Source organism: Salvelinus namaycush, unplaced genomic scaffold, assembly GCF_016432855.1.
Source record: "Salvelinus namaycush isolate Seneca unplaced genomic scaffold, SaNama_1.0 Scaffold213, whole genome shotgun sequence".
Classification (NCBI taxonomy): Eukaryota; Metazoa; Chordata; class Actinopteri; order Salmoniformes; family Salmonidae; genus Salvelinus; species Salvelinus namaycush.
The window spans coordinates 188,472-213,183 of record NW_024058931.1 but is presented as its reverse complement, the minus strand read 5'-3'; the positions used below and the strand labels follow the sequence as shown (position 1 = coordinate 213,183).

Here is a 24,712-nt window from a genome sequence, read left to right as displayed (position 1 = left end):
ATTATTGCATGGTTTGCTTTTTCCGTAAAGCTTTTTTGAAATCTGACACAGCGGTTGCATTAAGGAAAAGTATATCTATAATTCTGTGCATAATACTTGTATCTTTTATCAACTTTTACATGTTTATTATGAGGATTTCTGTAAATTGATGTGCCTCAAAATTTGCCGGATGTTTTCGATGCTCAACATTACTGACCATAAAGCGCCAATGTAAACTGAGATTTTTGGATATAAATATGAACTTTATCGAACAAAACATACATGTATTGTGTAACATGAAGTCCTATAAGTGCCATTTTATGAAGATCATCAAAGGTTAGTGATAAATTTAATTTAATCTATATTTCTGCTTTTTGTGACTCCTCTCTTTGGCTGGAAAATGGCTGTGTGTGTTTTTGTGACTAGGCTCTGACCTAACATAATTATATGGTGTGCTTTCGCTGTAAAGCTTTTTTTGAAATCGGACACGATGGGTAGATTAACAAGAAGTTAAGCTTTAATTTGGTGTATTGCACTTGTGAATGCATCAAAGTTACATATTTCTAAAAAATATTTTTGAATTTAGCGCTCTGCCTTTTCAGCGGAATGTTGTCGAGGGGTTCCACTAGCCATAAGAAGTTTTAAGACTCCATAATGTTTCATCATTAGATGCTACAGTCCTCCTCCAAGACTCCATAATGTTTCATCATTAGATGCTACAGTCCTCCTTCAAGACTCCATAATGTTTCATCATTAGATGCTACAGTCCTCCTTCAAGACCCCATAATGTATAATCATTAGATGCTACAGTCCTCCTTCAAGACTCCATAATGTTTCATCATTAGATGCTACAGGCTACAAATCAACAATGGGTGTCATGAATCTTTACCACTTGCTCTGTAATATGAGTAGTATTCGGATTTCATTCAAACATTTCTTACATTAATATTGAAAATATAAATGTTGATTTTTGTATATATTGTTGAATATAATATACTGTAAGGGTATATCAGTTCCAGGATCTCTGCTAGTGTTAAAGTTATGGGCCATTATATACAGAGAAATTGTGGCGAAATCCTGCACGACTACGCTAAACTTGCCACGGTTTTGAAAATAGAATTCAGTGGTTCTGCGACTCGCAAACACGACAGCTCGTTGGCTAACAATATCAGACAAGCTCAAAATGAACACCCACAGACCTACTATCACCTGCTTTTTTCAGCTTACTTTGGCATGCTCACTGAAACGGGAATGGAAGACCTATTACCATTCAAACAACTGTTTCTGTCAAACATCTACTTCATCAACTACTTGGGCCCTACTGCCCACATTGGGTTGCCAATCTCGACGCTCTGAGAGCTTGTAAGCACCGCTTTTGAAGCATTAAAAGCAAGCCGGGCTAAGAGCCCGGACACCTCGACTTTCGAGCTTAGGCGGGAACCATCACTCCAATTAGAAGGTGCAGCATTAGGGACAGGTGCGGTAAAAGATGACGATCAAAGGGGGTGGCAACCAAGTAACCACCACACTGACAACCACTGCAGTAGCAATAGCTATGATGAACGTCCCCAATCGAACAGGTCCCGTAGAGATCAACTTGGCCGATATGTCCCTGCGCCTAACCCTCACAAAGGGTCAGGACACAAGAGTAACAAGCGCAACAAAGTGTTCAACAATGATCTAAACCCTAAGCGAAATGATATAGAAACTCTGATAAGAGATGTACTGCATCGTAAGAAATTTGAGAAAGAGGACAACATAACTAGGCGTAAAATTGTTGGGAACCAAGTCAGCCGAAACTAACGCAATTCGAGAGGACGTCAACATTTCCAATACCCCCGCCCCCACTCCAATCCCTGTCCAGGGACCACTCGTTCTAGATAAGCAGCTTTGCAACAGATGATTCCTCTCACATTCCGATAGAGGACCCACTGGGTCACATAGGTGAGTTATCCGTCTTGGAAATCGACACAGATTACAAACCGCTCGGTACTCCCAACCCACTCCATTATGTTGGGGATATGATGAGAAAACCCAACTCGAACAGGCCATACCTTAGAACAGTCCTGGAGGACTGTTTGACCTGTCACGCTCTCATAGATTCGGGTTTGACAATTTCACTCATATCCGAAACCTTGCTGGATGAACTAAAAGGGGCAGTGGACCCAACAAACCGTTGGTTGAAAACGGAACGTTGCGACACGAAGCTTAGGGGTTTCACCGAAGCTACCTCGCCACTATTCAAGTGTCTCCTACTTAAACTCAACTTCGAAAGCGATTACCATCGACATCGAACGGATGCTTATTGGGATAGATTTAATTGACCGTTTGGTACCACTAATGGATTGGAAAACCAACCAAATCTGGTGACAAATATGTATGCCAACTCCGTTGACTTCCCCGCATTCTTCCAAGGCTACCTGTCATACATTGCGCAACGGCGTGTGTTCGACGTCAGCATCTGCCACAAACCCGGTGAACTTGGTTATGACTTCGCCATTGGTGACAAATGACAAGGTGAGTTCAACTCGGAACTTAACCGAACATGAGGTTTTCCTGTGTGGCTTGGGTGATTCACCAGCCACATACCGACCTCCTCTGATAGGGGGCGTGTGCCTAAACGGCACTATGGTTGAGGATGCCAGACTGGCAACCTTGTCAGGAAAATCTGCAATCAGTTTGGAAATGATCAACGATGCTTGTGTAAATGTGATTTTCAGAGTATTTCTGTTATATGACCATATCCCCCGTGCATCCCGCGAATCCCCCGTGCATCCCGCAAAGGCGGAGGTGTTGCTAACATTTACGATATCAAATTTCAATTTACAAAAAAGAAAATGACGTTTTCGTCTTTTGAGCTTCTAGTCATGAAATCTATGCAGCCTACTCAATCACTTTTTATAGCTACTGTTTACAGGCCTCCTGGGCCATATACAGCATTCCTCTCTGAGTTCCCTGAATTCCTATCAGACCTTGTAGTCATAGCAGATCATATTCTAATTTTTGGTGATTTTAATATTCATGTGGAGAAGTCCACAGACCCACTCCAAAAGTCTTTCGGAGCCATCATCGACTCAGTGGGTTTTGTCCAACATGTCTCTGGACCTACTCACTGCCACAGTCATACTCTGGACCTAGTTTTGTCCCATGGAATAAATGTTGTAGATCTTAATGTTTTTCCTCATAATCCTGGACTATCGGACCACCATTTTATTACGTTTGCAATCGCAACAAATAATCTGCTCAGACCCCAACCAAGGAGCATCAAAAGTCGTGCTATAAATTCTCAGACAACACAAAGATTCCTTGATGCCCTTCCAGACGCCTTCTGCCTACCCAAGGACGTCAGAGGACAAAAATCAGTTAACCACCTAACTGAGGAACTCAATTTAACCTTGTGCAATACCCTAGATGCAGTTGCACCCCTAAAAACTAAAAACATTTGTCATAAGAAACTAGCTCCCTGGTATACAGAAAATACCCGAGCTTTGAAGCAAGCTTCCAGAAAATTGGAACGGAAATGGCGCCACACCAAACTTTAAGTCTTCCGACTAGCTTGGAAAGACAGTACCGTGCAGTACCGAAGAGCCCTCACTGCTGCTCGATCATCCTACTTTTCCAACTTAATTGAGGAAAATAAGAACAATCCAAAATTTATTTTTGATACTGTTGCAAAGCTATCTAAAAAGCAGCATTCCCCAAGAGAGGATGGCTTTCACTTCAGCAGTAATAAATTCATGAACTTCTTTGAGGAAAAGATAATGACCATTAGAAAGCAAATTACGGACTCCTCTTTGAATCTGCGTATTCCTCCAGGGCTTAGCTGTCCTGGATCTGCACAGCTCTGCCAGGGCCTGGGATCGGGAGAGACACTTAAGTGTTTTAGTACTATATCTCTTGACACAATGATGAAAATAATCATGGCCTCTAAACCTTCAAGCTGCATACTGGATCCTATTTCTACTAAACTACTGAAAGAGCTGCTTCCTGTGCTTGGCCCTCCTATGTTGAACATAATAAACAGCTCTCTATCCACCGCATGTGTACCAAACTCACTAAAAGTGGCAGTAATAAAGCCTCTCTTGAAAAAGCCAAACCTTGACCCGGAAAATATAAAAAAACTAATCGGCCTATATCGAATCTTCCATTCCTCTCAAAAATTTTAGAAAAAGCTGTTGCGCAGCAACTCACTGCCTTCCTGAAGACAAACAATGTGTACGAAATGCTTCAGTCTGGTTTAGCACTGAGACTGCACTTGTGAAGGTGGTAAATGACCTTTTAATGGCGTTAGACCGAGGCTCTGCATCTGTCCTCGTGCTACTAGACCTTAGTGCTGCCTTTGACACCATCGATCACCACATTCTTTTGGAGAGACTGGAAACCCAAATTGGTCTACACGGACAAGTTCTGGCCTGGTTTAGATCTTACCTGTCGGAAAGATATCAGTTTGTCTCTGTGAATGGTTTGTCCTCTGACAAATCAACTGTACATTTCGGTGTTCCTCAAGGTTCCGTTTTAGGACCACTATTGTTTTCACTATATATTTTACCCCTTGGGGATGTTATTCGAAAACATAGTGTTAACTTTCACTGCTATGCGGATGACACACAGCTGTACATTTCAATGAAACATGGTGAAGCCCCAAAATTGCCCTCGCTAGAAGCCTGTGTTTCAGACATAAGGAAGTGGATGGCTGAAAACTTTCTACTTTTAAACTCGGACAAAACAGAGATGCTTGTTCTAGGTCCCAAGAAACAAAGAGATCTTCTGTTAAATCTGACAATTAATCTTGATGGTTGTAAAGTCGTCTCAAATAAAACTGTGAAGGACCTCGGCGTTACTCTTGACCCTGATCTCTCTTTTCACGAACATATCAAGACTGTTTCAAGGACAGCTTTTTTCCATCTACGTAACATTGCAAAAATCAGACATTTTCTGTCCAAAAATGATGCAGAAAAATTAATCCATGCATTTGTTACTTCTAGGCTAGACTACTGCAATGCTCTACTTTCCGGCTACCCGGATAAAGCACCAAATAAACTCCAGATAGTGCTAAATACGGCTGCTAGAATCCTGACTAGAACCAAGAAATTTGATCATATTACTCCAGTGCTAGCTTCCCTACACTGGCTTCCTGTTAAGGCAAAGGCTGATTTCAAGGTTTTACTGTTAACCTATAAAGCGTTACATGGGCTTGCTCCTACCTATCTTTCCGAGTTGGTCCTGCCGTACATACCTATACGTACGCTATGGTCACAAGACGCAGGCCTCCTAATTGTCCCTAGAATTTCTAAGCAAACAGCAGGAGGCAGGGCTTTCTCCTATAGATCTCCATTTTTATGGAACGGTCTGCCTACCCATGTGAGAGACGCAGACTCGGTCTCAACCTTTAAGTCTTTACAGAAGACTTATCTCTTCAGTAGGTCATATGATTGAGTGTAGTCTGGCCCAGGAGTGTGAAGGTGAACGGAAAGGCTCTGGAGCAACGAACCGCCCTTGCTGTCTCTGCCTGGCCGGTTCCCCTCTCTCCACTGGGATTCTCTGCCTCTAACCCTATTACAGGGGCTGAGTCACTGGCTTACTGGTGCTCTTTCATGCCGTCCCTAGGAGGGGTGCGTCACTTGAGTGGGTTGAGTTACTGACGTGATCTTCCTGTCTGGGTTGGCGCCCCCCCTTGGTTTGTGCTGTGGTGGAGATCTTTGTGGGCTATACTCGGCCTTGTCTCAGGGTTGTAAGTTGGTGGTTGAAGATATCCCTCTAGTGGTGCGGGGGCTGTGCTTTGGCAAAGTGGGTGGGGTTATATCCTTCCTGTTTGGCCCTGTCCGGGGGTATCATCGGATGGGGCCACAGTATCTCCTGACCCCTCCTGTCTCAGCCTCCAGTATTTATGCTGCAGTAGTTTATGTGTCCGGGGCTAGGGTCAGTTGGTTATACCTGGAGTACTTCTCCTGTCTTATCCAGTGTCCTGTGTGAATTTAAGTATGCTCTCTCTAATTCTCTCGTTCTCTCTTTCTTTCTCTCTCTCGGAGGACCTGAGCCCTAGGACCATACGTCAGGACTACTGGGCATGATGACTCCTTGCTGTCCCCAGTCCACCTGGCCTTGCTGTTATTCCAGTTTCAACTGTTCTGCCTTCGGTTATGGAACCGCCACCTGTCCCAGACCTGCTGTTTTCAAGTCTTAATGATCGGCTATGAAAAGCCAACTGACATTTATTCCTGATTATTATTTGACCATGCTTGTCACTTATGAACATTTTGAACATCTTGGCATAGTTCTGTTATAATCTCCACCCGGCACAGCCAGAAGAGGACTGGCCACCCCTCATAGCCTGGTTCCTCTCTAGGTTTCTTCCTAGGTTTTGGCCTTTCTAGGGAGTTTTTCCTAGCCACCGTGCTTCTTCACCTGCATTGCCTGCTGTTTGGGGTTTTAGGCTGGGTTTCTGTACAGCACTTCGAGATATTAGCTGATGTACTAAGGGCTATATAAAATAAACTTGATTTGATTTGATTTATATGATGTGGCTCTCTGCAATTTCTCCGGATATTTTGGAGGCATTTCTGAACATGGTGCCAATGTAAACTGAGATTTTTGGATATAAATATGCACATTATCGAACAAAACATACATGTATTGCGTAACATGATGTCCTATGAGTGTCATCTGATGAAGATCATCAGAGGTTAGTGATTAATTTTCTCTCTATTTCTGCTTTTTGTGACTCCTATCTTTGGCTGGAAAAATGTCTGTGTTTTTTTGACTTGCTGGTGATCTAACATAATCATATGCTGTGCTTTCGCTGTAAAGCATTTTTGAAATCGGACACGATGGGTAGATTAATAAGATGTTTATCTTTCATTTGCTGTATTGGACTTTTTAATGTGTGAAAGTTACATATTTCAAAAAAATATTTTTGAATTACCCGCGCTGCCTTTTCAGCGGAATGTTGTCGAGGGGTTCCGCTATCGGAACGCATGTCCTAGACAGGTTTAAGGGGTATTTGTGTGTAGATTGAATCAGGCTGTAACGTAACAAAATATGGAAAAGTCAAGGTGTCTGAATACTTTCCGGAGGCACTGTATGTAGCCATGTTATGAAGTACGAAAAGGCTTGTTCAGTCACATGTCATGAATTCACTATGACATCATCATATTTATATACATTTATATCAATACAAAGTGTTTTTTTTCTCAAACATAAATAAACAATTCCAGGTGAAAACCAAAGGCCATAGCTGTAATACAATAACAAACTGGCAAAGCAGCAGAGTGAGGCCCGCATCCAGCAACGTCACAAGTCACGTTTTGCAGCTGTTTCAGTACAGCACTACAGGGAGAGAGAAAACTCCACTGGACTAGTTTCAATGTATGGAATCACTTCAGAGTTTCTGGATTTTGGGTAAACTTCTCCTTTAACCTCACTAGGGTAGGGGGCAGCATTCGGGATTTTGGATGAAAAGCGTGCCCAAAGTAATCTGCCTGCTACTCAGGCCCAGAAGCTAGGGTATGCAAATTAGTAGATTTGGATAGAAACCACTCCAAAGTTTCTAAAACTGTTAAAATAATGTCTGTGAGTATAACAGAACTGAAATGGCAGGTGAGAACCTGAGGAAAATCCATCCAGGAAATGCTTTTATTTTGAAATGCCTGTTTTTCCATTGAAAGCCTATCCACCATACAAAGACTTATGACGCAGGTCACTATCTCTATTGCTTCCTCAACATGTGGCCAGTCTTTAGGCATCGTTTCAGGCTTTTACTCTGAAAAATGAGGGAGAAACAGCACGTTCAATGAGTGTACAGTGGAAATTTCCAGCCATGAGCCCAGCGCATGATCGGAAGGGCGCATTTCTTGTTTCTCCTCTTCTATTGACGAAGCTTTTGTCCGGTTGAAATATGATCGATTATTTATGACAAAAACAACAATGAGGCTGGATTATAAACACTGTTTGACATGTTTCTATGAAATTTTATGGTACTTTTCAGATTTTTTGACTGCTGTGACCGCGCTTTGTTCCAATGTATTACTGAACAAAACGCACCAAGAAAACTGAGGTTTTTGGACATAAAGAGTGACTTTATCGAACAAAACAAACATTTATTGTGTAACATGGAGTCTTCGGAGTGCAACCATATGAAGATCAAAGGTAAGTGATACATTTTAACGCTATTTCTGGCTTTTGTTACTCTTCTTCTTGGCTGCTAACTGTTTGTAATGATTTGTCTGCTGGGCGCTGTTCTCAGATAATCGCATGGTTTGCTTTCGACGGAAAGCCTTTTTGAAATCTGACACAGTGGTTGGATTAACAAGAAGTTTATCTTTAAGCTGGTGTATAACATTTGTGTCTTTCATGTATGTAGATTATGAGAATTTCTGTTTTGTTGAGTTTCAAGCTCTGAAATTTCACAGGATGTTGTTTGAGACAGTGTTTTACTGAACAAAACGCGCTAACAAACAGAGGTTTTTGGATATGAAGAGGGACTTGATCGAACAAAACAAACATTTATTGGGTAACTGGGAGTTTTGTGACTGTAATCATATGAAGATCATCAAAGGTAAGTGATTAATTTTAATCGCTATTTCTGACTTATGTTACTCGTCTACATGGCCGGTTACTGTTTGTTATGATTTGTCTGCTGGGCGCTGTTCTCAGATAATCGCATGGTTTGCTTTCGCCGTAAAGACTTTTTTGAAATCTGACACCGTGGCTGGATGAACAAGAACTTAATCTTTATTAAACCGATGTATAACACTTGTATGTTTCATGAATTTTTATAATGAGTATTTCTGTTTTGGAATTTGGCGCTCTGTAATTTCACTGGATGTTGGCCAGGTGGGACGATAGCGTCCCACACCCCCTAGAGAGGTTTTAAAGCATCATTGAGAAATAATATATTGAAGTTGGAACATTTGTGACTAGACTAGAGATTAAGAATGTTGGGCCATTAACCAAGAAGTCGCTGGTTCGAATCCGAACGCCCGCAAGGTAGAAAAAAGCTGCCGTTCTACCCTTGAGCAAGGTAGTTAACCCCCAACAACTGCTTCCCGGGCGCCGATAACGTGGACGTCGATTAAGGCAGCCCCCGCACCACTCTGATTCAGAGGGGTTGGGTTCAATGCGGAAGACACATTTAGGGTGAATGGATTCAGTTGTGACTGACTAGATATCCCCTTTCCTTTCCCATCCCAGTCCTCCTTTAAGACTCCATAATGTTTCATCATTAGATGCTACAGTCCTCCTTTAACCTGTCTAGCCCCGGGGTTCCGCTAGCGGAACGTTTCACAAAAAAAATAAAAAATTGGTGAAATGACATATTTATACATATTTAGCTTCAATTAAATCAGAAGTGTTATACACCAAATCAAAGCTATACCTCTTGTTAATCTAGCCAATATGTCTGATTTCGAAAAGCTTCACTGCAAAAGCGATTATCGATCAGTAAACAACAGTAAACAACACAGGTGCAGTTACAGCAAAGTACATTAGTCACGAAAGTCAGAAATAGCAATAAAATTCATCAATTACCTGAGGTAATTTTCTTCTTTTGGCAATCCTAAAGGTCACGACGGAACAATGAAGTGGCGTTTTGTTCGATATAATCCATTTTTATAGCCTAACACGAAACATTTTGTAAACGGCTTGTGTGGAAAATTCAGCGTCCTTCAACTTTGGACGTAACATTCATTGTAATTACTCACTCTAAACGGACATTTATCCAGTCAAGTTCGGTTTCGTTACAATCCTCTGTTTGTTAGTAAAACAACCAAACATCATGGTTCTTTTCCCGGGACATATTGACCGAAAGGAACTGATTTGAACACACCAAACAACGACCTCATTACGCGCAAATCAGGTGGCCTGTCCTTCGTTGATTGACTGTATTTCGGACCAATGACCACTGATCTTCTTGAAATCTAGTTGGATAGATAGCCAATGAACTGAGGTAAATGGGAACATGTAATGGTTCGACCCGGGAAGAATATCCTTTGTCCTAAACTCGTGCGTACACACAGCCATTCGCCATTGAAAATTCTACAAGAAACAGACACGCCGTTTACGCACCGCAACAGTTTATTTTAGAGCATGTTCAAGACATAATAATGGCAAATAAATCAGTCAAAGCAAAGACGAAGACAAAGTACACGGACTTAAACGATATAATTGAGGAAATTGATAGAGATAGTGAACACCATAATGAATCTAGTGAGTCTAATCAATCTTTTGATTCTGAATTTGAGGAGATGTTCCTCTACGGGGAAGACGCAGTTTTGGATCTGTAAGTAACGTTGTTTGAAATTAATAATATCAAATATTATTCATTTGAGTTATTTGTATTTTATTTGCCTTATATAAAAATATGACTAGGACATGAAATATAAAGTACACAAGTATATTGAAATGTAGAAAGTACATATTGCTCTACATTGTGGGTGTATGTCTGTGTGTCTGGACAACCTCACCATGGTCACAAATTGTGCTTCTATAATATGTGTCTGTATAATTATTACCTAATTGTTTACATGTATTTTCTATCTAAAATGGAATGGACAACCTCACCATAGGCACTATTTGTATATATAATATGTGTCTGTGTCTTTATTTCACAGTCCCAGCGATTCTGATTGGGAGCCAAGGTGCAAATCCCCCACTGAAGCTGGTCCATCCAGGAGGGGTCTGTTCTAGAGGAAGATGTGGCCCCACCATCTCCACTTTTCCGCCCAAAACGCCCAGTAGGCCCTCAATTGGACCTGACTTCCAAATACACCCCCATGCAACTTTTCCAGTTGTTCTTCACCTCGGCAGTTCTTGATACCCTGGTGATGAACACTAATAAATATGGGGCTAAGAAGCAGGAAGGCAAGACAGAGACATGGAAGGACATTTCCATTTCAGATCTGTTTTGCTACCTGTCTATGGTCATATACATGGGGCTGGTGAAGTTGAAAACCCTCAAACACTACTGGAAAACTGCACCACTCTATCAACTGCCTTTCCCCTCAACGGTCATGTCTAGGAAAAGGTTTCTGACAATTTCATGGGCGCTTCACATCAGTGACCCAGAAGTTGATAAGGACAACGAGACGAAACGAGGCACGGCAGGGTTTGATAAGCTCTGCAAGATCAAACCTCTCTACCACGATATCGTTGAGGCCTGCAAGAATAATTTTCAGCCCGCCCAGAACCTTTCCATAGATGAGAGAATGGTAGCCTCAAAGGCCAGAATTGGCCTAAAACAGTACATGCGCAACAAACCGACAAAATGGGGTTACAAGCTGTTTGTTTTGGCCGATTCTGCGTGTGCATACACGTGCAATTTTTTTGTTTATGAGGGGAAGAACACTTGTGCGAGCGGTAAGGGACTCAGTTATGACTCTGTGATGCAGTTATTAGATTTCCAGCTGCTGGGGAAGGGCTACAAACTATTTGTAGACAACTTCTACACAAGCCCTACCCTGTTCACAGACCTGAGGAAGCTGGAGATGTGGGCCTGTGGCACCATTCGGACCAACAGAGTGGGCTTTCCAAAAACCAGGGTGAACGACATGCCTAAGCGGGCTGAGCGGGGTACCATGAGATGGATCCGTGAAGATGGGCTGCTCTTTGTGAAGTGGATGGACACTCGAGAGGTAGTCATGTGCTCCACTATTCACAAGTCCTTCGGTGGGGATCACGTTGTTCGACGTTTGAAAGGTCCTACAGGCGCTTGGACCGCCAGAAATGTCCCCATTCCAGCTGCTGTGAAGGATTACAATAAGAGCATGGGAGGTGTAGACCTATCGGATGCGCTGATAGGCTACTATAATGTTCTTCACAAGACCATGAAATGGTACAAAACTTTGTTTTATCATTTTATTGACATTGCTGTGGTGAATTCCTTCATCCTCCAGAAGGAAATGGCCAAGAACTGTGGACAGCCCCCAATCTCACAGCTAGCCTTTAGGGAGCTGCTCATCCAGGAGCTTGCTAACTACAGCAAGAACACTGTAGCACCTTCTGTCCCCTCTACCTCTGTCCCTTCTGCTCCAACCAGCGGTACGCACATGCTGAAATTCATCATTGCAGGCAGGGATGTGCCTCGGGGGAAAAGGGGCACAGTAGGGCGGCTTCGTTGTGCCCTGTGCCATAAGAAGTCCCCTGTCACCTGCAACACCTGTGCTGTGACCCTCTGTTTCACACCAGAGAGAGACTGCTATGGGATATGGCATCAGGAGCGCAACATTGTGTAGAGGACTGAGAGTCTTCACATGATTGAACATTGAAGTGTAAATAGTTACCGTTGTTAATTTTTATTTATTTTTAATATTCTTTTTTTCTTCTTGAATTTTTCAAATATATATATTTTGGGGTATGTTACAATAATTGTTTTGTATTTTGTATATAGTTATTTGTATCATTGTACCAATTCGGCCACTTGGGTACATTTGGGAAACTTGTGAGGGACACCTGGTTGACTTCATGCTCAATGGCATGTACCTTACTCATTCCTGAAGGTATCCATCTGAAACTTTGGTCAAATACTGTTGCCTACTTATGTTCGGATTTGAAATGATCCCCAGTATCATAACTGAATGTTTGGCCTTTCTTGTTGATTTTTAAAGATGCAACAACAGTAAAAGAACAAAAAACGTCTGTTGATTTCCTTGTATTTTCTTCTACCAGATCTATTGTGTTATATTCTCCTACATTCAATTCACATTTACACAAACTCCAGAATGTTTCCTTTCAAATGATACCAAGAATATGCATATCCTTCCTTCTAGGCCTGAGCTACAAGCAGTTAGATTAGGGTATGTTTTCAGGTGGAAATTGAGGAAAGGGGGGGCAGTCACAAACAGGTTAAGAGAGATCTTTGATGAAAACCTGCTCCAGAGCAGAACCTGCTGCTTGAACAGAGTTCTGAGTATAGGGTCTGAATACTTAAGTAAATGTAATATTTCAGTTTTGTATTTTTTGATAAATTAGCAAAATTATCAAACAAAAATGTTTTTGCTTTGTCAGTATGGGGTATTGTGTTTTTAGAAAAAGGCTGTAATGTAACAAAATGTGGAAAAAGTCAAGGGGTCTGAATACTTTCAGGAGGCACTGTACTCTCCGATAGCAACGGCCAATAGCAGACCACTTCCTATATCAGGGACATAGTCCCTCCCGTCTTCCATGTGTCTTCCATGTGTGAAAGGTAACCTGGATGAATATCATAAAATCAGGGTTCTGTTAGGTAACCTGGTGAATATCATAGAATCAAGGTTCTGTTAGGTAACCTGGTGAATATCATAGAATCAGGGTTCTGTTAGGTAACCTGGTGAATATCATAGAATCAAGGTTCTGTTAGGTAACCTGGTGAATATCATAGAATCAGGGTTCTGTTAGGTAACCTGGTGAATATCATAGAATCAGGGTTCTGTTAGGGAACCTTCAGTTCTATTTCAGTGACTCGTTAGTCTCTCACTTTGGGGATATAGTCAACTACCACAGAGCTCATATACTCTCTGATGCCAAGTCTAGACAGGATCATCCCTCAGAGGTCCCCACTCTACTCACCGTATGTGTAGTGATGTCCAGTCAGTAGAACCTCATGAAGGTACATCACCACAACATGCTGCATTACAGATCTCTTGAACAGAGATGCCTTTGAACAATGCCTATGTTGTAGCCATATCTCTGGTGGATTGAGCCATCAAGCCCTCCGGAGGTGTCAGACCCTTGCTACTATAGAACCTCATGAAGGTATGGGGGTGTAACTCATTATACGGATATAATGGCTAAAGTAAAGCAGTTTTAAACAAGATAAATCTAATTTCTATTCTTTCCAGCGGCCCCAACAGCAGAAATGGCCTCAAGCAAAACATAAAAATCCCAGGATGGGACTAGCTGTTTGGGTACTGGGCGTAGGTGACCCTTCATAAAACAACAGATCAGGGGGTGTTCCACTGTATAGTTGTTGCAGCCTAAATGGCAGCCAAATATACATTTATAGTTGAAAAGGTTTTCCTTCGTCAGAAAGCAGAGTAGCTCTGAAACAGAGCAACAAAGGGGCTGATTTGTTTCTGATCTCACCATCTGTTAAATACACTGTGCTATAGTAATTATTGTGTTATAGTGAGTGTGTGGCTCTAGAACTCTGAATATAGTTTATTCTCAAGGAGAGCGGTCACGTGTGTTGAGAAGCAGAGGATCACTGGTTTGAGCAGGGACAGTGGAGGAAACTAAACTGTTAGCAGCACACTGGTGTCAGTTACACATTTTATGAATAAAGTTAGTCATTTTCAAATGAACCATGTTCTTTAAGGTCAATATGTCGGAGTTCAGGCTTTACTTGACCTGTTAAAGTAGGAAATGAAATGAACTTTGTCCATTACAGAGACGGAGGTAAAGACAAAAAAGGAGCTTGTTTTAAAATATATATTGGCCATGTTTAACAAGTTGTGTAGATCAAATGTTAATGAAGCAATACAGACCACATTTAAGTGTCTGGAGTTTAGTTTGTGTGTTCTAGAGTCTTGTAAAGAAAGGGGGGTTGACTGGGACAGACAATGTAACATCCATGTTTTTAGGAAAAGGTTTAGTAAAACATGCACCTTACATCAGATCATCTTGAAACTTTCTCTCTAAATCTAAGTTTCATCAAGGTCATATATGGTCTATTGGTTTCTCTCTTTTCATTGGCAGAATCCTTTATCAGTGTTATGATATTCATAACATCCATATCCACCAGTCTATCTTCCTGTCAACTAACATAACTCTGCTGGTTGTCCTGGTAACAGATACCAGTCTATCTTCCTGTCAACTAACAGAACTCTGCTGGTTGTCCAGGTAACAGATACCAGTCTATCTTCCTGTCAACTAACAGAACTCTGCTGGTTGTCCTGGTAACAGATACCAGTGGGCAGATCTATTGTATTTGTTCAAACTAAACTACAGCACTTACTTTGATGAGTTAAACCTGATCCTTTCTTCTCTTCTCTTCCTCTCACAGTTCCACTGCAGTCCACCAGCAGCACAGACAACCTCTTCATACCCAACAGTGAGGCGCTACCGGGAGAGGCACGACATGGGGACCCTGGGAGGGTGGAAGGGCTAGCGTTGTCCTGGTAACCATAAAGAGGGGACACAGACACATATCATTATGGATGCTTATGTCATCACTGTCATGAAGTGGTTTACAGAAACCCAGCCCAGACTCTGATAGAGCAAGCTGTATGTTAGACCAGACCAAGCTGTACCATCTGGTGGTCTGATCTGGAGAGACTCTTCTCTTCCTCGTCAGCATCAGGATGTTGTTGAGGCTCCCCAGAGGATCCACAATAGTCATGTCTCTCTCCTGTGTGAATGAGAACATCAAACAGATAGTGAACTTACGACCGTCTATTATAATCATAGGGTCTTACAAGAGGCATTAATCTCTCTAAACAGCCTAAAATGCAAATGTTAAAGGGTCGTTCCACCGAATGGGTTCCTTTTGCATACCTTTGATATTTTAAGTATAAATTATGCTCCAACATTGCATTTTAAAAGCCTGTTATACTAGATGAGATGCACTTTAATGTAGACCACATGGATAATTTAATAAATCTAATTTAAAAGTCCCCAAAATATATGTACCAATGGCAGATTAAAACTAACAAAGGCAGATGGCCCCTTTAACAATTCCTACAGTACTGAACAACATATTCAAGTGTAGAACTTCAGTAGAATGCCCCTTAAAATCCCCACATTAGATAAACTAACGGCATAGTGTGTGGCTCTGTTTTTAAGACAGTACTCACTGGTGTTAATCTGATATTCTGTCTCCTCCACTTTCACTCCCAAGACGTCTTCCTCCTTCACCTTTATTGAGATAGCATCGTCTTCCTCTCTGAAAGGTTCTTCCTCTTTTTCCTCTATAACAGGGGTGTCAAACTCATTCCACGGAGGGCCTAGTGTCTGCAGGTTTTTGGTTTTTCCTTTCAATAAAGCCCTAGACAACCAGGTGTGGGGAGTTCCTAACTAATTAGTGATGTTAATTCATCAATCAAGTACAAGGGAGGAGTGAAAACCCGCAGACACTCGGCCCCCCGTGGAATGAGTTTGACACCTGTGCTCTATAACATCCTCTTCTTCTTTCACGACAATGTTCAGCCTCCGAGCTTCTTTCTGCATACAGCAGACCTCTTCTTTAACGGGGGAGGAGTAGTTTAGTGAGCTCATGGTCTGGGATGTTAGAATTAGCGACTAGCCTAAAGCTAGGCTCAGTATCAATGTTTTAACAACTTTGAAAATTTAACAAGCAAATTAGGTTAAAGTTAACCAGTTGATACGTCAACTGAACTGCGTTAACAACACTGAGATTAGCTAATGTACATTAACATGGTCTAAAGCGTCAATCTTTCAGTTTTATGTTGGCTAGCAAGCTACCGAGGTGGTTGAAAGAGTAGCCGCGTTGTTGTTCCTGAAGAAGCGTCCGGTCCAGTCCATTATACGTCACGCAAGAATCAACACCTGAAAGACGCATATCGCCATCTGCTGGCTGGAGTGGGTAACGCAGTTTGGTTACTACACTTTTGTATTGGAAAAAACGTCAGAATAATTTAACAATAAGCTGATATATAGTAAATGATGAATACATACTTCTATGAATAGGTAATGTTTTAATAAACATTTGCTCTGTTAATTTTTCACATTCGTTTTTATCTAGATGTGACGGTACTATTCCATTAAAGCTAAGGTACAAATTAAGGTACAAATCATCCTGTAAACCAGGGGTGGGCAACTCCAGTCCTCGGGGGCCTGATTGGTGTCACACTTTTTCTCCATCGCTAGCAAACACAGCTGATTAATCAAACTGCATCCTAAACTGAAGATTATGATTAGGTGATTATTGGAGTCTGGTGTTTTAGCTGGGGCTGGAAGCTATGATCCCTTATTGATGTCACTAGTTAAATCCCCTTCAATCAGTGTAGATGAAGGGGAGGAGACAGGTTAAATAAGGCATTTTAGGCCTTAAGACAAATGAGACATGGCTTGTGTATGTGTGCCATTCAGACGGTGAATGGGGGAAACAAAATATTTAAGTGTCTTTGAACGGGGGATGGTAGTAGGTCCCAGGCGCCGGTTTGTGTCAAGAACTGCAACGCTGCTGGGGTTTTCCAGCTCAACGGTTTCCCATGTGTACCAAGAATCATCCACCACCCAAACAGTGGTGTTTAAGATAAGGCAGAACGATTTGTTTTTTCATGAGCATGGCCTTAATTCTATTACAGCATATTAGATGACTGTCATTCATATTCCATTCACCCTGTTCAATGTAACAGCAATAGGTTTAGGCTACTACATGATACTAGAATTTTCCCTATACCCATCATGAGATTGCTACAACCTAGCCTATGAATGAAAGTTTAGAACGTAGGTGCACACAGGTCGAGATAGGTTTTTTAGGTGACAGACAGTCTTGAAGACATCACCAACTAATTATCATGGTCCAAACACACCGAGACAGTCGTGAAGAGGGCACGACAACAACTTTTCCACCTCAGGAGACTGAAAAGATTTGGCATGGGTCTCCAGATCCTCAGAAAGACCTACAGCTGCACCATCGAGAGCATCCTGACCGGTTGCATCACCGCCTGGTAAGGCAACTGCTCGGCATCTGACCGTAATGCACTACAGAGGGTAGTGAACATCACTGGGGCCAAGCTTCCTGCCATCTAGGACAATTATAAAGAAAGCCCAAAAAATTGTCAGATGCTCCAGTCACCCAAGTCATAGACTGTTTTCTCTGCTCCCGCACGTCAAGCGGTACCGGAGCACCAAGTCTAGAACCTAAAGGCTCCTTAACAGCTTCTACCCCCATAAGCCATAAGGCTGCTGAACAATTAATCAAATGGCCACCTGGACTATTTACATTGACCCTCCATTTGTTTTGTACACTGCTGCTACTTGCTGTTTATTATCTATGAAATGTCACTTCACCCCGACCTACATGTATAAATGACCTCGACTAACCTGTACCCCTGCACATTGACTCAGTACCAGTGCCCCCTGTATATAGGCTTGTTATTGTTATTTTATTGCGTTACTTTTTATAATTTTTTACTTTGGTCATTTGCTCATTTTCTTAACTCTTCCTGAACTGTACTGTTAGTTAAGGGCTTGTAAGCAATTCACTGTAAGGTCTACACTTGTTGTATTCGGCGCATTTGACAAATAAAGTTTGATTTTATTTGACAAATTCAGGTATGTTTATCCCGTTTTTTTCTGCTTAAGAAACGTTTGTCTCTAGAGAGTTGAAAACAGCAGGTTTGGGACAGGTAGCACGTCCTGTGAACAGGTCAGGGTTCCATAGCCGCAGGCAGAACAGTTGAAACTGGAACAGCAGCACGGCCAGGTGGACTGGGGACAGCAAGGAGTCATCATGCCAGGTAGTCCTGACGCATGGTCCTAGGGCTCAGGTCCTCGAGAGAGTGTCACGCCCTGGCCTTAGTTATCTTTGTTTTCTTTATTATTTTAGTTAGATCAGGGTGTGACATGGGGGATGTTTGTGTGTTTTTGTCTAGTCTAGGGTGTTTGTATTGTCTAGGGGGTTTTGTAGAGTTCATGGGGTTGTGTTCAGTGTAGGTGTTTATGTAAGTCTATGGTTGCCTGGATTGGTTCTCAATCAGAGACAGCTGTCTATCGTTGTCTCTGATTGGGAGCCATATTTAAGGCAGCCATAGGCATGGTCCTCTGGCAGTCTCTGTGGGGGTACCACAGGGTTCAATTCTCGGGCCGACTCTTTTCTCTGTATACATCAATGATGTTGCTCTTGCTGCGGGCGATTCCCTGATCCACCTCTACGCAGACGACACCATTCTGTATACTTCTGGCTCTTCCTTGGACACTGTGCTATCTAACCTCCAAACGAGCTTCAATGCCATACAACACTCCTTCCGTGGCCTCCAACTGCTCCTAAACGCTAGTAAAACCAAATGCATGCTTTTCAACCGTTCGCTGCCTGCACCCGCACGCCCGACTAGCATCACCACCCTGGACGGTTCCGACCTAGAATATGTGGACATCTATAAGTACCTAGGTGTCTGGCTAGACTGCAAACTCTCCTTCCAGACTCATATCAAACATCTCCAATCCAAAATCAAATCTAGAGTCGGCTTTTTATTCCGGAACAAAGCCTCCTTCACTCACGCCGCCAAACTTACCCTAGTAAAACTGACTATCCTACCGATCCTCGACTTCGGCGATGTCATCTACAAAATAGTTTCCAATACTCTACTCAGCAAACTGGATGCATTTTATCACAGTGCCATCCGTTTTGTTACTAAAGCACCTTATACGACCCACCACTGCGACCTGTATGTCCTAGTCGGCTGGCCCTCGCTACATGTTCGTCGTCAGACCCACTGGCTGAGGCTGAGACAGGAGGGGTCAGGAGACACTGTGGCCCCATCCGATGATACCCCCGGACAGGGCCAAACAGGCAGGATATAACCCTACCCACTTTGCCAAAGCACAGCCCCCACACAACTAGAGGGATATCTTCAACCACCAACTTACCATCCTGAGACAAGGCCGAGTATAGCCCACAAAGATCTTCGCCATGGCACAACCCAATGGGGGGTGCCAACCCATGAATACGGCTGCACAGTATTGTCTCTTCTCGATGGCGGTTATGATATCGTTTAGTACCTTGAGCGTGGTTGAGGTGCACCCATGACCAGCTCGGAAACCGCATTGCACAGCGGAGAAGGTTCATGCTGAAAGAGCTCTGATAGGTTGGAGGATGTCCTCCGGAAGTTGTCATAATTACTGTTTAAGTCTATGGAAGGGCTTGAGAACCATGAGCCTCCTAGGTTTTGTATTGAAGTCAATGTACCCAGAGGAGGATGCAAAATAGTATGTTTAATTCAATTATTTTTTTATTCAATTATTTGGTGATGTGATTATATTTAGTATAGTTTTATCCCAAAATTATTTTATTTTAATGTTTTACCAATTTATTTTCTTCTGAAACTCACTGAAAATCCCTTCCCACAATTATGTCATGTTGGCTCGATGTCCTTTGGGTGCAGTGGAGGCTCCTCAGAGGAGGAAGGAGAAGACCATCCTTCTTGAGGAGCCTTCACTGCACCCAAAGGACATCCAGCCAACATGACACAATTGTGGGAAGCATTGGAGTTAACATGTGCCAGCATCCCTGTGGAAGGCTTTGGACACTTTGAAGAGTTCATGCCCCGACAAATTGAGGCTCTTCTGAGGGAAAAGGAGGAGGTTCCTAGTCCATATTAGGACGTTTATTTCTCTCCAAATATTTGGTATGATCAGTGTATATATATATATACACTATATATATATATATACTGCTCAAAAAAATAAAGGGAACACTTAAACAACACAATGTAACTCCAAGTCAATCACACTTCTGTGAATTCAAACTGTCCACTTAGGAAGCAACACTGATTGACAATAAATTTCACATGCTGTTGTGAAAAATGGAATAGACAAAAGGTGAAAATTATAGGCAATTAGCAAGACACCCCCAATAAAGGAGTGGTTCTGCAGGTGGTGACCACAGACCACTTCTCAGTTCCTATGCTTCCTGGCTGATGTTTTGGTCACTTTTGAATGCTGGTGGTGCTTTCACTCTAGTGGTAGCATGAGACGGAGTCGACAACCCACACAAGTGGCTCAGGTAGTGCAGCTCATCCAGGATGGCACATCAATGCGAGCTGTGGCAAGAAGGTTTGCTGTGTCTGTCAGCGTAGTGTCCAGAGCATGGAGGCGCTACCAGGAGACAGGCCAGTACATCAGGAGACGTGGAGGAGGCCGTAGGAGGGCAACAACCCAGCAGCAGGACCGCTACCTCCGCCTTTGTGCAAGGAGGAGCACTGCCAGAGCCCTGCAAAATGACCTCCAGCAGGCCACAAATGTGCATGTGTCTGCTCAAACGGTCAGAAACAGACTCCATGAGGGTGGTATGAGGGCCGACGTCCACAGGTGGAGGTTGTGCTTACAGCCCAACACCGTGCAGGACGTTTGGCATTTGCCAGAGAACACCAAGATTGGCAAATTCGCCGCTGGCTCCCTGTGCTCTTCACAGATGAAAGCAGGTTCACACGCACATGTGACAGACGTGACAGAGTCTGGAGACGCCGTGGAGAATGTTCTGCTGCCTGCAACATCCTCCAGCATGACCGGTTTGGCGGTGGGTCAGTCATGGTGTGGGGTGGCATTTCTTTGGGGGTCGCACAGCCCTCCATGTGCTCGCCAGAGGTAGCCTGACTGCCATTAGGTACCGAGATGAGATCCTCAGACCCCTTGTGAGACCATATGCTGGTGCGGTTGGCTCGGGGTTCCTCCTAATGCAAGACAATGCTAGACCTCATGTGGCTGGAGTGTGTCAGCAGTTCCTGCAAGAGGAAGGCATTGATGCTATGGACTGGCCCGCCCGTTCCCCAGACCTGAATCCAAATGAGCACATCTGGGACATCATGTCTCGCTCCATCCTCCAACGTCACGTTGTACCACAGACTGTCCAGGAGTTGGCGGATGCTTTAGTCCAGGTCTGGGAGGAGATCCCTCAGGAGACCATCCGCCACCTCATCAGGAGCATGCCCAGGCGTTGTAGGGAGGTCATACAGGCACGTGGAGGCCACACACACTACTGAGCCTCATTTTGACTTGTTTTAAGGACATTACATCAAAGTTAGATCAGCCTGTAGTGTGGTTTTCCACTTTAATTTTGAGTGTGACTCCAAATCCAGACCTCCTTGGGTTGATAAATTTGATTTCCATTGATAACTTTTGTGTGATTTTGTTGTCAGCACATTCAACTATGTAAAGAAAAAAGTATTTAATAAGAATATTTCATTCATTCAGATCTAGGATGTGTTATTTTAGTGTTCCCTTTATTTTTTTGAGCAGTGTATATAAAGAAAATATTGCATGACCAAAAGCACAATTCTATTTTTGTAAAAATGAGACGTACGAGCATATGTGTGTTCTATCTCATGAACTTTAAGTAGCCTGTATTTGATGTGATATGATTGTGTCACGGCATAGATCTGGGGAAGTGTACCAAACCATTTCTGCAGCATTGAAGGTCCCCATCATCTTAAAAGGAAGAAGTTTGAAATCCCCCAAAACCCTTCCTACTGCTGGCTGCCCAGCCAAACTGAACAATCAGGGGAGAATGGCCTTGGTCAGGGAGGTGACCAAGAACCCAATGGTCACTCTGACAGAGCTCCTCTGTGGAGATGGGAGAACCTTCCAGAAGGACAACCATCTCTGCATCACTCCACCAAGCAGGACTTTATGGTAGAGTTGCCAGACGGAAGCCACTCCTCAGTAAAAGGCACATGAAAGCCAGCTTGGAGTTTGCCAAAAGGCACCTAAAGGACTATCAGACCATGAGTAACAAAATTCTCTGGTCTGATGAATGCCAAGGGTCACGTCTGGAGGAAACCTGGCACCATTCCTACGGTGAAGCATGGGGTTGGCAGCATCATGCTGTGGTGATGTTTTTCAGCGGCATGGACTGGGAGACTCGTCAGGATCGAGGGAAAGATGAACGGAGCAAAATACAGAGAGATAAGTTTTGAAAACTTGCTCCAGAGCACTCAGGACCTCAGACTGGGGCAAAGGTTAACCTTCCAATAGGACAACGACCCTACGCACAAAGCCAAGACAATGCAGGAGTGGCTTTGGGAGATGTCTCTGAATGTCCTTGAGGGGCCCAGCCAGAGCCAAAACAGAACTCATTTTGCAGCAAACTTCCTGGCAGGAAGTGAGAAATCTGAAATCGGGCACTCTGTTCCAGGGTCAGTTTATTAATTTGCATGTAATCTATGGGTCGACATGCACTGCATACGCCTTCCCCTAGATGTCAGTAAGCAGTGAGAATTGGAATGGGGTGTCTAGGTAGATCTGAGGCCGTACAAAAGCTCTTGGAACCGGGTGTGCAGTCTTTTCAACGTTCGTCATGACGCAAGACAGACCTCAGGATTGCATTCTGAAAAGCTCTTGTTATAGGCGTTAGATATATCCGGCTCTGATTTTATTCGATATAGGTGTTAAAAACATCATAATGTAGTTATTTTAAACCGAGTTATATCAGTTTATATCAGTATATTGCGATTTTCGGTATTTTATTTGTGCTGCGTTATGGTGAGTTGGACACGTCTTCGCCACATGGCTAATGTTTGCTGCTAATTCCAAAGTTGAAGACGACAATCTACAACCGAGCAACGATTATTCTGGACAAAGGACAACTTGCAGAAGATTCTGATGGAAGCTCATCAAATAGTAAGAAACTATTTATGATGTTAATTCGTTGTTCTGTTGAAAAATGTTAAACAATTATTCCGCCATTAATTTCGGTGCGGTCTCGCTTTAACGCACGCTGTATGTCGTAGTAACGTTAATTTTAAAAATCTAACACAGCGGTTGCATTAAGAACTAATGTATCTTTCATTTGCTGTCCAACCTGTATTTTTTTGTCAAGTTTATGATTAGTTATTGATTAGATTAGGTGCCTCTCCCAAGATTTCTCCCGACATTTTGTTTGCATTTTGGCTACTATTCATTTTGAACAAACCATATATGTATTGTGTAATTTGATGTTATAGGACTGTCATCTGAAGAAGTTTGAGAAGGTTAGTGAAAAAATGTATGTCTTTTGCTGGTTTATTCGTTATCGCTACTGTTGGCTTGAATCAATGCTGTTGTGTGGTTGGCTATTGTAGTAAGCTAATATAATGCTATATTGTGTTTTCGCTGTAAAACACTTAAAAAATCTGAAATATTGGCTGGATTCACAAGATCTTTGTCTTTCATTTGCTGTACACTGTGTATTTTTCATAAATGTTTTATGATGAGTATTTAGGTAATTCACGTTGCTCTCTGTAGTTATTCTAGTTGCTTTGGTGAGAGTTGTGATGGTGGCTGCAATGTAAAACTATGATTTATACCTGAAATATGCACATTTTTTGAACAAAACATATGCTATACAATAAATATGTTATCAGACTGTCATCTGATGAAGTTGTTTCTTGGTTAGTGACTATTTATATCTTTATTTGGTCGAATTTGTGATAGCTACCTATGCAGTAAAAAAATGGTGGGAAAAAAAAGTTGTGTCTTTTGCTATCGTGGTTAGCTAATAGAAATACATATTGTGTCTTCCCTGTAAAACATTTTAAAAATCAGAAATGATGGCTGGATTCACAAGATGTGTATCTTTCATCTGATGTCTTGGACTTGTGATTTCATGATATTTAGATGCTAGTATTTACTTGTGGCGCTATGCTAGGCTATGCTAGTCAGCTTTTTTACTGATGAGGGTGCTCCCGGATCCGGGATGAGTACCAAGTAAAATTAAGATACTGTTTGCCTCTATGCAGACGTAGAAGCTGAATAGGAATATACATTATCAATAAATAGTTGATTGTTCTTTTTTCACATCATACTAAGAATACTGAGCCACAACCTGTAAATGTGACCATACTATTTATTTCAAGCCACACTAAGATGTCACCATACTATTCCTTTAAAGCCCCTCTGTCAGATATAAATCATCAGAGTGGGAAACCAACTGACATGGAAACAATGGAGCAAATGTATCACTATCAGAGGGGTGTATTATGACATCAGATAGAACTACTCAGACATTCCAAATATCACTTGATTATCAGAGGAGTGTATTGTGACATCATATAGAACTCCTCAGACATTCCAAATATCACTTGATTATCAGAGGAGTGTATTG

The 24,712-nt window shown here is 42.4% G+C and overlaps 1 protein-coding gene across 1 annotated transcript in view; it reads right to left on the bottom strand.

Annotated features, from left to right (window-relative positions):
• LOC120038320 (zinc finger protein 729-like) overlaps positions 1-24,712 on the bottom strand; it is a gene marked incomplete at both ends in the record, with an annotated part of 50,494 nt that overhangs the window by 5,415 nt on the left and 20,367 nt on the right. Inside the window, one exon of the mRNA XM_038984113.1 lies at positions 12,637-12,648. Within this exon, the coding sequence (XP_038840041.1) occupies positions 12,637-12,648 (12 nt within the window). The remainder of the gene's footprint in view (positions 1-12,636; positions 12,649-24,712) is intronic.